At 42.2% G+C, this 14422-nt stretch overlaps 1 protein-coding gene across 1 annotated transcript in view; it reads right to left on the minus strand.

Moving 5' to 3' along the window:
* LOC126404425 (zinc finger protein OZF-like) overlaps positions 1 to 5077 on the minus strand; it is a 12794-nt gene extending 7717 nt beyond the window's left edge. The window contains exon 1 of the mRNA XM_050067624.1: positions 4945 to 5077. Coding sequence (XP_049923581.1) covers positions 4945 to 5037 — 93 coding nt within the window. The 5' untranslated portion in view covers positions 5038 to 5077. The remainder of the gene's footprint in view (positions 1 to 4944) is intronic.
* Positions 5078 to 14422: the final 9345 nt, after the last annotated feature.

The raw sequence follows: 14422 nt of genomic DNA on the forward strand, positions 1-14422 counted from the left end.
CCTGCATTATAAGCAAGTTAAAGACATATCGAAAACAGTTACATTATAGATTATGTCTATTTCTTTTTTATCTTTGAATGTTAGGGGGTTAAAAACAGTGTTAAGTGAAAAGCAATCTTTTTATTTTGCAAGAAACAAAAATCAAAATGTGTTTTCTTACAAGAGACTCATTCTGTTATGACTGCGGAAAAGTTTTGGAAAGGTCAGTGGGGCGATTCTGCTTTCTTTGCACATGGAACTTCTCATTCAGCTGGAGTAATAGTATTATTTAACAGGTTTCCAGGCATGATAATTGACAATAAAACAGATACATAACGTCATTGATTAATGGTAGTAGTAGAGATAAATGACAAATGTTACATTTTAGTGTGTATAGACTGACTGTTAGTGTTTACCCACACACCGTTACCTCCTTCTTGCTCTCTGGTGTCATCTCTGGGTACCTCCTCCTGCCACAGCTCCCCCTACAGGCCCCAGTTGTCACTGTCCCCACCTGCTGCTGCTCTCCCCATTCAGTCTATCATCTCAGTCAGACCCCTCCGTCCCTATAACAGGTTCAACTCTGTGAACAAATGCAACCTCTCAACAAAACACGTCAAACGTTCCAATCCCAACCTTCGCCAACTCCCCCATTCCTCACAGCCAATCACACAGCAGCATTTCCTCAAACTGGCACTGCTAAACACCCGTTCACTCAACAACAAAGCACTCATCTTAAACAAAGTCATTACTGACAACAAACTAGACTTCCTCTGCATCACAGAAACCTGGCACAAACATCTGGACTATTTTTCACTCAACCAAGCCACCCCCTCCCGATACACTTACATTGACCAGCCCCGTCTCACTGGAAGAGGCGGCGGTGTGGCCTCAGTCCATAAGAGAGACCTAAGAATCACCATCATATCCACTCCCTTCTTTCAGTCGTTCAAACACATTGCTTTTAAACTCCCCGGCCCTGCTCACCTGGTCACTGCTGTTATTTACCGCCCTCCCAAGCCCAATCCATCTTTTCTCTCTGACTTCTCTGATTTTGTTACACAGCTCTCAGCCATCTCACCTTCTGTTCTTCTCCACGGCGACTTCAACTACCACATTGACAACATTAACTGCAAACATGCCTCTGAATTTCTTGATCTACTGGACTGCCTCAATCTCACTCAACATGTCAACTTCCCCACTCACAATCATGGCCACACTTTGGACTTAGTCTGCTCCACCGGTCTCACCATCCATCAACTGTCCAGCATCAATCTCCACATCTCCGACCACTTGGCTATCATCATGGACATTCATCTCCCCATCCCCCTCCCCAAGGACAAATGCATAATATCATTCAGAAACCTCAAATCCATCTCCCCTCAAGATTTCTCAGCTTCTCTTTCCAACACTCTGTCTACCTTCCCTCCCCCGCTGTCTGATGACCCCAATGAGCTTGTCAGCTACTACAACAACACTCTCTCCTCCTGTCTTGATCAACTGGCCCCCATCAAAACCAAATCTGTCTCATTCACACACTCAGCCCCCTGGTACACCCCTGAACTCCGCCAAATGAAATCCCACAAGCGTCAGCTCGAAAGACTACATAAAAAGACCGGTTTAACAGTTCATCGCCAAGCCTACACAGACCACCTCCGACAGTACAGAGCCGCCTTCAATACTGCCCGCTCTACCTACTACTCCAACCTCATTCACACCGGCTCCAATAACCAAAAGGCTCTTTTTTCCACCATTAACAAACTCCTTAATCCCAGTGACAATATTTCACTCATTCACCGTTGAAAAATGCAATTCCTTCCTCTCATTTTTTCAATGCAAAATTGACACCATCTACAGTTCTCTAACCACCCCCACCCTCCTCCACCCATCTTATCACCCTGCCCCTCTCCATATTCGCACCTGTCTCCCCAGCTGAGCTGTCTAAAATCATTTCAACCATGAAAAGTTCTACCTGCATGCTAGATCCCATCCCATCCGCCATTGTTAAGCACTGCTTCCCCACCATCTCCACGCTTGTCTCCAAAATTGTCAACTCCTCTCTCAGCCTTGCCTCTGCCCCTCCTTCACTCAAACTGGCTGCAGTCACCCCCATCATTAAAAAACCTGGTCTCATTCCTGACATCATGAGCAATTTCTGGCCCATTTCCAACCTCCCATTCCTCTCAAAAATCCTTGAACGTGTCGTCGTCTCACAAATCAAATCCCACCTCAACAATAATGACCTCTTCGAACAGTTTCAATCTGGATTCCGCACACAACACAGCACCGAAACTGCCCTCCTTAAAGTCACAAATGACCTCCTCCTCTCCTCAGACTCTGGCCTACTCTCCATCCTCATCCTCCTTGATCTCACCGCCGCCTTTGACACCATCAACCACTCCATCCTACTCTCCCACCTGCAATCCCTCCTCAACATGACTCACCTGGCTACATTCCTATCTCACTGACAGAAAACAATTCATCTTCATCAACAACTGCTCCTCAACTGCTCCCCTGTCCCAAGGCGTCCCCCAGGGTTCGGTGCTTGGTCCTCTCCTCTTCATCCTCTACCTCCTCCCCCTTGGTCAAATCATCCGTCATCATGGTCTCTGTTTTCACTGCTACGCTGATGATGTCCAGCTATACATCTCCACTAAATCCATCACCCATTCAACCCACTCCACCCTGTCAAACTGTCTCTCCGAAATTAAATCCTGGATGCAAGCAAACTTTCTTAAACTCAACTGTGATAAATCAGACATGATCCTAATTGTTCCAAATTCCCTCACCCAAAGAGCCAAAGACTTCCACCTCACCATCGACAACTCCACTCTGTCCCCCTCCCCTCACTGCCGCAACCTTGGTATCATCTTCGACAGCAACCTCTCCTACGACCAACACATCAAACAAGTCACTAAAACAGCCTTCTTTCACCTTAAAAACATTTCTTGCCTCCGCCCCTCACTCTCTTGCAATGCCGCCGAAGCCCTGATCCACGCCTTCATTACATCCCGCCTTGACTATTGCAATAGCATCCTTTATGGCACAACCTCCAAACTCCTCAATAAACTCCAGTACATCCAAAACTCTGCCGCCCGCCTCCTCACTCACACCCGCTCCCGCAACCACATCACCCCTGTCCTTCAGAACCTCCACTGGCTCCCTGTCCCACAACGCATCCACTTCAAACTCCTCCTACTCACCCATAAAGCCCTCCACAACCAGGCCCCCTCTTACCTCACAGACCTGCTCCACCCTTACACCCCTTCCTGCAGCCTCCGCTCTTCCAATGCCAATCTGCTCACCGTCCCCAAGACCAAGCACAGAACCTGGGGGGACAGAGCCTTCTCCGTTGCTGCCCCCACCCTCTGGAACTCCCTCCCAAAACACATCCGTGACTGCACTGACCTCCCATCATTCAAATCACTACTCAAAACTGACCTGTTCCGTTCTGCTTTTAATGTTTAGCTACTTTTTTTATTCATCTATTTATTTCTTTTTCACTCCCATTGCTATTCCTCTTTGTCTTCGATGTATTTTGCTGTAAATTGTATTTTGATGTGTTTTTAACCTATTCTGTAAAGTGACTTTGAGAACTTTAGAAAGCGCTTTATAAATAAAATGTATTATTATTATTATTATTGTTATTATTATTATTATTTATGGTTAGAATAATAAAGCTGCGGACAAAGTAATGTTTGCAGAACTAGGTAAACTTGTGAATGATTGGAAAATAACCTACACTTCAGATCAAGTGATAATGGGTGGAGACTTCAACATAGTTGAAATGTGATTTGGAGATTTCAAAACTGCCTATTAAGTTGTCAGATTTCCATAAACAGGTACTGCATTACTGGAAAATGATATAGACCCATAATTTCACACCACATGGCTCCACCTTGTGGAATAATAGAACCATTACAATTAGTAAGAAAACCTTGTTTAAAAAAGAATGGTATGAGAAAAAAGTGTTATATGTTGTTGACTTGATGGATGAACATGGCCATTTTATTCAATGTGATTCATTTGTAGAAAAGTTTCATTTAAAATGCTCCGTCAGAGAGTTCAGTCCAATTTGTAAAGCCATTCCGCTTCCTTTGAAACACATGACACAAAGCACTCTTACATATTCACATGTGGTTATTAAGTTGCCTGAAATAAAGATTGGTGAAGTGTATGTTGGTGATAAGAAATGTAATAACAAAGTCATTAGTAATGTTTTGAAATGCAAATTGTTTTCTGATTTTCAAAAGTGAGAATAATCCATAACGGGAACATTTTAATTAATAAATGTTTCCATTATCTTAAATGGCCAATTTCACCAAAAGTAAAAGACGTTCAGTTTAGAATTGTAAACAATGTTTATCCAGCTGCTGAAACTTTACGACAAAGATTTCATTTTCAAGTAAATCCTTCTGTGTATTTTGTTCAAGAGAACCCGAAACTATTGAGCATTTATTTTTTATCATGGGTAAATATCATATACACTATTGCAAATGGAAAAACTGTAAACCCTCCATATTTTGCTTTAAAAATGAACTGAAGAATTATTTATCATCCATTAAGATATTATCTAAAATAATCAGTCCCTTAAAGACCTGTATGAAGTCATGTTTAAGTCTCTTACATTTTAATTTCATCCTTGCTGCTGTTCCATTTTCTTTAAATCTCCAACGAGCCTATTGTTTGTTCTGCGAGCTCTCGCGAGAACACGCGACGCACTGCGCGGGAAAATACCCTGCAACACAGACCATCTCAAGTGTTTCTTTACTCTGAGTGAGTTAAAGATGAAAACAGGAAACACGGAGACATAAAAACCTTTTTGCTTTGTTACATTTCCTTTCTCCAGATGTGATGTGTAACCAGAGAATGAGCGGATAATCCACGGAGCCTCGAGACTCTTCCTCGTGTCTTTAGTGTGGCTGCTGTCAAGCCCTTTTTATCCATGACGTCATCAACACTCACCTCAACATCGCTGCGATCAGAGGACGAGCCTGCTGCTTGTCTTCTGTGGACCTTGTTGCTCCGGTGCTCCGGGTTCTGCTTGTCCTCCTCCATTCCGCTCTTCTACTGCTCCTTCTGCTCCTCCTCTCTCATGAACTCTGATGTCCTGGGCTGAGTCGTAAGGAGCCTTCCTGTTATAAGCCCCGCCCCTCTTAGTTACTGTTGCTAAGGAAGAAGATTTCCCGCCAGCAAGTAATGAGTTCTTTTCAAGTTGCTTGAATAGAAAAGTTGAATGGGGGATCTATAGAACTTTAGGGACTGTTCTTTATTTATCAGAGGAAGGGGTGACTGGGTGCAACTTTTTTTTTTTTTACCCTCCCTGAAGCTCCAAAGCCTCCCTGAGTTACTGGGGGAAAATCCACCAACCTCCCTCCACCATATAATAGATTTTTATAACTTAGCTTTTGATGTCTGAAAGTTAAAAGTTGAAGACATAAACCTGGAGCTGAAAAAAAGCCTCAGTTTAATTAACAGTTCGTACAAACAGTTTATTCAATATCACAATTTTAAGCTCACATTTATTTATTTAAATGTTTTTACAGAAGCATTTGTCACACATGATGCGTCCAATTACAGTTGGAAATTTGAAAATCTAACAATGATTTCTGTTTTTACAGTTTCTGGCTGATAAATGGTGTCATTTTGGTGAATACTGTGTTTTTTATTTTGTTTTCTTTACGACACTATCACATTTTTTGGCATATACTGTGACGTTTGTCTTACATATTATTTTATGATTATTTTTTTGCCATACTACACTATCACATTTATTTTGACATACTATACTATGACTCTTGTTTTTAGCATACAAAACCATGACATTTTTGGGCATACTAAACTATGATGTTTATTTGCCATATTATACTAATATATATATATATATATATATTTTACATACTATACTATGACCTTTTTTCTTTTTAGTATACTGTACTTAAACATGTTTGGCATACTAAGATTTTTTGCCATATACATTGACTTTTTTCTTACATATTATTTTATGATTTTTTTTTTTTTTTTACACCATACTACACTATGACATTTTTGTTATGTACTACTGTTAAAGCCACTGGCCTGTGTTGTTGTTTTTCTTTGTATCCCCTTCCCTTTTTTCCTCCAGGTCCCCCCTCTCCCTCATTACTAGTGGTTGAGCACACCTGAAGCCACTTGTAATGGGGGAGCCATAAAACAAGGCTATTCAAGAGAAGGCTGAGACACGGGGTCAAACATGGGGGGAATGCACATGCACAGTAAAATCTGGTCTGCACTTCCTCAAAGGCTCAGTAGATGGCGTGAGACCGCGGAATAAGGGGAATGTTTGTTTCATGTCACTGAGGTGCCCTGAGGGTCTTGGGTTTCAAAACGTCACTCAATTTGAATATCAGTGCGCAAGTGTGCACTTGTAGGCTCAGTAGCGTTACATGTCTGTCAGCGTATATTTGCCAAAAAACAGCACTGCACCAAGCGCACTCCTTGATCGCCTGAGCGGATCCTGCGCTTTTTATCTAGCGCCCCTGCTGTCACCCTCCAGCATCGCAGCTCAAGTTACACTGCGCATGTGCAATCCCCCCATGTTTGACCCCGTGTCTCAGCCTTCTCTTGAATAGCCTTGCCATAAAAGCGGAAGGACTGGCTGCGACCAGGGGGTTCAGTGGACCGTAACAGCAGAGCTGTGTGTGGTGTGTCTGGTAAAAGCATTTCGCGTTGAACGACCGGTGGGTACTCCTTTGGTGTTGAAGGGAGGGTGTTGTTTTCCAGTTGCTGTTTTGTAGGCCCAAACTTACGTTTCTTTGCTTGTGTGTTATAGGTGGTCCGGCTAATTGTTTGGAGCAGCTCGCTTTACGTTTTTGTTATGTTCTGTTTTGTAAATAAATCATTGTTAAGTTAATGTTGACCTGCTCTCCTCTCTCCTTCCTCTGAAAATACCCGATAAACATTTTATATATTACTCCCCTCATCCCCTGGGCTCAAACGGGGACATAACAACTATACTATGACTTTTGTTCATTCCTACTTTTTATTTTATCTACAATAAATTATTCATTTGACCATCATATGGTCTGATGTAATCATTTTTTTTACTTTGCTTCTTTTTATCGTATCCACACATAATCATCTCTTCCACATTATATTTGTTGAAGTTGTCAGATAACCATTCATGTGCAACTTTTTGGCGGCGACAAGGAGAGGCGATGATGCAGGGTGCTCTCATTGCCGCAAGTTCTCCGATGTCGGTTTGGTGTGTCTGGGCCATTAGAGGGGTTGTCACCTTTTGGTTGGGTCTGCTGTGTCGCCATTCAAAATGAGCCACACAGTGCGGGGAGAGAGCAGTGTGTTCACAGACAAACTTTCATGTGTTTGCTGCCGTGTCAGCCACGGTCCAGAGAGACGACGATGATCTGTCACCCACCCCAAAAAAGTCTCTTTGAATCTGGAGAGTTCACACAAGTCGCCTAAACTGATGTGACAAAAACACAGATGCTGAAAATGCGGGAAAAAAAAGCACTTCTGAATTCAGCATCAAAAAGTGTCAGTGAAACTGTGGAGCTGATCCTGAGGAGCGTCTGAGCTTTAGTAGTGAGACTGTGACAGGAGCAAAGACCAGGAACTTTAATCCCACTGCAGAGTCTACAAACTATTTTTATTAAAGGCTGAACTCATCTGATGATATGGACATTACAATCCTCCACACAGAAACAAACTTCAACTCAACTTCTGTCTCTATACACAGCCATGGTAAGAGGCATCAATATCAGTTTTCAAATGATTATTTGGTCAATCAGCCTATATATATATATCTACATGGACTTGACTCATGGGGCTCGGTGGGGCACAGTCCCAAAGATCAACATGGAGTCACCATCCTGTGGGCTCACCAGTCGCAGAGATACGCTTCAGGGTCGGGTGCATTGTGAGCCGCAACATTGCCCCGGACAGTTGCATGATTTTTTTTTTTTTAAAGATTATTTTTTGGGGCTTTTTTTGCCTTTAATGAACAGGACAGAGTGAAATGGGGTGAGAGAGAGAGAGTGGGGGTTGACATGCAGCAAAGGGTTGCAAGCTGGAGTCAAACCTGCGACCGCTGCAGTGAGGCATCACCTCTATACATGGGGAGCCGGCACTATCCACTACGCTACCGACGCCCCACAGTTGCATGATTGATTTTGAAAAGTTTGTGGTCAGTGTACGGAAATTGCTCAACTTCAGCAAACACTGAAATGATGAGACTCGGAGAACCACGGAGAAAAGTTACAGCCAGCGAGATTACTTTTATTGCAAAGTACAACTCAACAATACAGGTCGTAGAAAACAGCGGACACAGCAGAAACAGCCCCGCTCATACAACTTCCAGAAACCTTTATACTATCTGAGTGAGTGAGCGTCTGTTCGTTTGTGTGCATGTGTGTGTGTGTGTGTGTGTGTGTGCGCCCATGTGCGTTCGTGTCTGGGTGTGTGTATGTGTGTCTATGTGTGTGTATGCGTCCATGTGCAGACGTGCCTGGGTCTGGGACCTAACTGTTCTGCCAAGTTTGATTTCCTGGAAATGATCGTACAAGAATTACTCAACACTACAAAAACAACTCCTAACAGGAGTCCTTCCTAGTAACTCCAAAGTACAACAACTTGACAGTATTCAAAAACAACTTCTTATAAGGAGTACTTCCTATTGCGAAATCTGACATCTGGTCAACTGTTTCTAATACCTTTTGCAACTGACATTATTTTCACATTTGAAAATAATACATTATCTGCCTCTACATAGTCCCTCCTCTTTATGATTTTATCATAAATTATTCGCAGAGATAATGCATGGTAAATGAACGCCTATGTTTGTATAAGTATGAGTAGGATATATGGCAATGTGAATACAACCAGTGTTTCTTACTAATATGAATATATGTTCTTGTGTACAACTCTTAAACTTAAACTTGAATATGATAATGCATAAGAACACATACGATATGGTGATGTATGAACTTGGCATGAGTATATGATATTACATGAAACACTGAAACATATTTTTAGCATCTGTCAACACTTCAACTGATGGAGGCGAAAAACTAGAGTTGTACCGATACCGATACCAGTATCGGAAATGCCTCCGATACTGCCTAAAATGCGGTATTGGGTGTCGGCGAGTACAGCCTATGACCAATCCGATACCACGTAATGCCTCGCGTCATTACGCATACGCACGCTACAGGCAAACGAAATGGAAACGGAGCGGAGTTTAAAAAGCATTCTACTGTCGCCTTAAAATCATAATAAAAAAAGTTTTATGGCATTCATTCTACTATTATGTATTTTTTTCTTAATGTTTTACATAGAGGTTTAGGAGTTGAGACATTACGCACTGGGATCGGATCGGTACTTGGTATCGGCAGATACCTAAGGTTCAGGGATCGGAATCGGTATCGGGAAGGAAAAAGTGGTATCGGTACATCTCTACGAAAAACCTGGCAGCTGTTGAATCCAGGAAAAGTCCCCCATCGGCCCCCTCCCGTTAGGCGGCCTAACAGATGAATTTTCAACAGATGGATCAAATACACCAGATAAAATGCAACTTACTTATTAGATTATAATGGAATCACAGAAATCATTTTGGATAATATGCATAACTTGCTAAGTCGAAATCAGAGTACATTTCCCTCTTGTAAAATAAAAACACAAAGATGAATACAGAAAAAATAAAAAAAAATGAATACAGAAAATGGTGTCAGAGCGATGGAGTATGCTGTTCACAGTCTCTTGTTTATGTGATATCTTGTATGTGGTTGTGGTGTATAGCTATATTCCCCATCCTCTCTTTCAGGAGAGAGTATCAGTCATTGTTCATCTCTCTCTCTCACAGTTCCTCCTCGTCATTTGAATTTGTCTATGTAATCAGGAATTGGGAATAAATCTGGTATTTCCTCCCCCCCTCTGCGCCAGAAGGACTCTGCGCACCAATTGTTCAGGGGTTAGCATACTTAGCATTTGTGCTCCTTGTATGCCCGTTACAAGGTTACAGCTGTCCGGCTTCACCGCTCAGCTCCCCAGATTATCCAGTCTTTTTCTGAGCAGAGCTGAACAGTCCAATAAACCATCCTCTGACAAAGACACCGCTGTGTGGGACCCAGCTTCATGCTCAACACCCAACCGTGAGGCTCCCTGGTCTGAGGTGGTGGTACGTGGCCGCAAAAATGAGGTAAACACAGCTCCTCCTCCCCCAAGCCTGAGCACCTCCAACCGCTATAATGTCTTGTCGACCGAGGAGCTTCCAGTCCTCCAGGCCGCTGCGCCCTCCATCCCATCTCGCCATGTCCAGGATGTTGCGCCCGCTGACACCACAGCTGTCCCTCTGCCGGTGGCTGATGGTGATCGTACGGCTGATCACCCTAAAGTGAAGCCCCCACACCACACCTCGGCCTCTTCTTCCCGGCGTAGGCTCCTGAAGGAAGCGGTGCGCCGTCACTTTGGCAGCTTCCCTCACCGCGATCCAATGGAGATTCCCCCGACCAGTGACAAGTTGCTTCCGGCTCCCCCCTCATTTTCATCCTCGCCTCCTCGCCCTCTGTTCCCCCTGACAACTGCAATAATTGGGGACTCCATCATCAGAAACGTCCGCTTTTTTAATGCTATCACCCACTGCTTTCCAGGCTCCACAAAATCCCGGAGCTGCTGGGCTCACTCCCATCCTTGGTCAAAAAACTGATTATACACTAGGTTTTAATGATACATCTCTTCACCAGTCCGAGGTGACAAAGGAGCATTTTAAAGAACTTTTTAACTTTCTGAGCGGCTGTGGGAAGTCTGTTTTTATCTCTGGGCCCCTCCCCTCCTTCGCCCATGATGCTCTGCGTTTCTGTAGGCTTCTCAGCTTGAGCTCCTGGCTCCAAGCCGCCTGCACTCTGAGCGGGTTCAGTTTCATTGATAACTTCAATTTGTTCTGGAACCGCTCCGAGTTTTACAGAGCTGACAGTGTCCACTGTCCACTAGCGCCCCCAACTGTCCTCCTCCGGTATTGAAAATCAAGCGTACAGTAGTAAACAGAGCAATTCGAATGAATCAGAAGTGGAAAGTCTTCCAGACAGTAAACAACTCACGAACAATCTGGGACTCAAAAGCAAAACCTAAGGGTATATTAGGCGGACATCTAAATATACGAAGCTTAACTTTACAGAGAAATTACAAACTAAAATCAATGAATTTGCTGTTAAAATAAAACGGAAAAACAGGTAAAATCAATGAATTTGCTGTTAAAATAAAACGGAAAAACAGGAAACAAACTCTTCCCTGGATAAACGATAATATAAAACAACTAATGAAGGACGGAGACAACGCCCTTAAAATGGCCACTAAGTCCAAACTGAGCAGTGCCAGGCAGAAATTTGCAATGTTAAGGAACAGAGTGACAAGGCAACTGAGAAAAGCAAAAGCAGACTTTTTCACCAAGATTATTGAAAACTGTCATGGGAACTCAAAATCCATGTGGAGTCAAATCAACAAACTGACTGGACAAGACATTTCCGTTAGAAATACAATTCAACTAAAGGTCAATGACACAATAATACGTGATCCAGCTGAGGTGGCACAAGTATTTAAATACTTTGTTGAATCAGTAGAGACCATAGCCCAGTGTTTCACTGCCCAATGTAAAAATATACACACCGTCACTACTGGCAGCAGTGGTACAAATGAACCCCCATTACGTCCAATTCTAGTATCCAGGTCTGAAGTCGCAAGAGTGATCACATCTCTCAAGTCCTCAAGAGCTACAGATGTATATGGAATGGACATACTAATGATAAAAGAAATCTATCCATCAATAATTGGCCCATTAACACACATCATAAATATCTCACTGAGTGAGGGGAAATTCCCAGAAGCATGGAAACTGGCTACTGTCATTCCCATATTCAAAGGTGGTGACCCTCTCCTTACCTCCGACTATAGGCCTGTTAGCATTTTACCCACTGTGTCAAAGGTATATGAGAAACTGGTCTTCAAGCAAATCACTAATCACCTCAATTACAGCTCCTTCTCTCTGCATCCAATGCAATTTGGATTCAGGGCCAATCATTCTACAGAAACCGCAATATACTACTTTATGGAAAGGGTTAAAGCAACAATGGACATAGGAGGGTCAGTGGGGGCTGTTTTCCTTGACCTGCGGAAAAGCATTTGACACTGTTAACCACTCAATTCTACTGAACAAACTCCTGAACTTCAATCGCTCCATGGAATTCATCAGCCTCATCAAATCCTACCTCTCATCTCGTTCTCAAATTGTTAGAATTGAAAATTGTAACTCCAACCCCTTGCAATTATCAACTGGTGTCCCACAAGGTTCAGTACTCGGTCCTATTCTGTTCAGCATGTACATCAATGATTTACCATCTGTGTGTGATAATTGTGATATATTAATGTATGCTGATGACACAGTTATAATTGGTCATGGAAAAACACCAGAGCAAGCTGCAACAAAGTTAGCAGATGCTATGTTATTATTCACAGCCTGGCTTAAACTGTCCTGTCTGCAACTTAACCTGTCAAAAACAGTCTGTATGTTTTTCTCTAAGAAAAAAACAAACATAAATGTGATGCCAGATGTTTTCGTCTCTGGAGAGAGGGTACATGTGGTTACAGAATACAAATACCCAGGACTGCACATAGATTCAAACCTCAGCTTCAAAACCCACATTAAGAAAGTCAGGAACAAAGTTAAGTTCAGTTTATCAAACTTCAGATTCATCAGGGACTCATTTTCAACTGAAGCAGCCAAGATGTACTTCTTCGCGATGGTTCTCTCCCACATCACATACTGTCTGACAAGTTGGTCTACTGCAAACACCACAATAATGAAAACAATAGAATCATTATATAAACAAGCACTTAAAATATTAGACAAGAAACCTTTCAGATTTCATCATCGTCATATACTGAATAAATATAAATTGCTTAGTTGGGGAAACCTCATTATATTCAAAAACATCTGTCTGGTATATAAGATCTTGCATGGTTCAGTTCCTCCTGCTCTATCTGGATACGTTAATATCAGATCTGGTCATAGGGGTACGAGAGGTGCAGTGAGGGGAGACTGCACAATTCCCTTAAGAAAAACTACATTCAGTCAGGCAGTTTTCTCCTTCAGAGCATCAAATAAATGGAATTCAGTACCACAATCAATCAGAGTATCTCCGTCATATCATTCATTCAAGCGCAATGCCAAGAAATGGCTTGTTGAAACACAAAGGTGAACATTGATTTTTGCCTCACTGTTATATAGGAGTGCATCATGCAAATTGTGGGTTATTGTCACTCAACGGTATGTGTGTGCCGTACAGAATGTTTATCTTGTATATAATGTTCATCTTTAATGGTTTATTTTTTTATATATATTGGCTGTTGTATTTTATTGATGCCTTTAACAACTGGCAAAGGGACTACCGATGAAAATTAGCCTCTCGGCTATTTCAGGTGCATTTTACATGTTTTTTTTAAATGTTGATTAATGTACATTGTCCCTTTTCAAATAAACAAATAAACTAAACTAAACTAAACTAAGGTTCAGCTTCTTGTCCATCGCTCTCTCACACCATTTCGTCAGGATAGGCATGATGCAACATGTCAATAAGGAAAACAGAATTAGTACTATCAGTACAATTATCCCTGTTTTAGCCAAAACGGCTCCCCATTTTCCAAAAATTTCCTCTAACCCATCCCACTTGATTCTTCCACTCTTACCAGCATTTTCAGTCATTTCAGATTTTAAGGCTTCAAGCTTACTCATAGCAACAGAAATTGTTCCATCAGGCGAAGTGTTATTCGAAATAAACGTACAACAGAGCGTCCCGAACATTTTACATACTCCCCCTATTTCTGCTAAAATCCAATGTAAAGCTTGCCTACTCTACCACGCCATGGCACTGGTTTCATGCAGTTGCTGACCTAATTGCTTAAGAACCTCAAATGTGTAGTTGACATATCTCTGTTGGTTGTAGAAGGTTGGTTGTCATCGTACAAGAATTACTCAACATTACAAAAACAACTCTTTAAAATGAGTCCTTCCCAGTAACTCCAAAGTACAACAACTTGACAGTATTCAAAAACAACTTCTTATAAGAGTCCTTCCTATTGCGAAATCTGACATCTGGTCAACTGTTTTTAAGACCTTTTGCAACTGACATTATTTTCACATTTGATATAGAACAATACACTATCTGCCTCTACATCAGCTCTCACACATGGGAGTCCTACAGGGAGGAATCTGGTGGTCCAACATGAGGTTACAGTTGAAATAAATAAACAGATAAAAATAATCAAAGACAAAAGTAAGATATCAACACAGCTATCAGGGCATGGGGAGGAAGCAGTAGGAAAATGTTTTCCTGGCCCTGAAAATGTCCAAAACAATGCAGGGTAAACACATTTGTGGGCTTTCATGTCACTACCAACA

The sequence above is a fragment of the Epinephelus moara genome, chromosome 17, assembly GCF_006386435.1.
Source record: "Epinephelus moara isolate mb chromosome 17, YSFRI_EMoa_1.0, whole genome shotgun sequence".
Lineage (NCBI taxonomy): Eukaryota > Metazoa > Chordata > Actinopteri > Perciformes > Serranidae > Epinephelus > Epinephelus moara.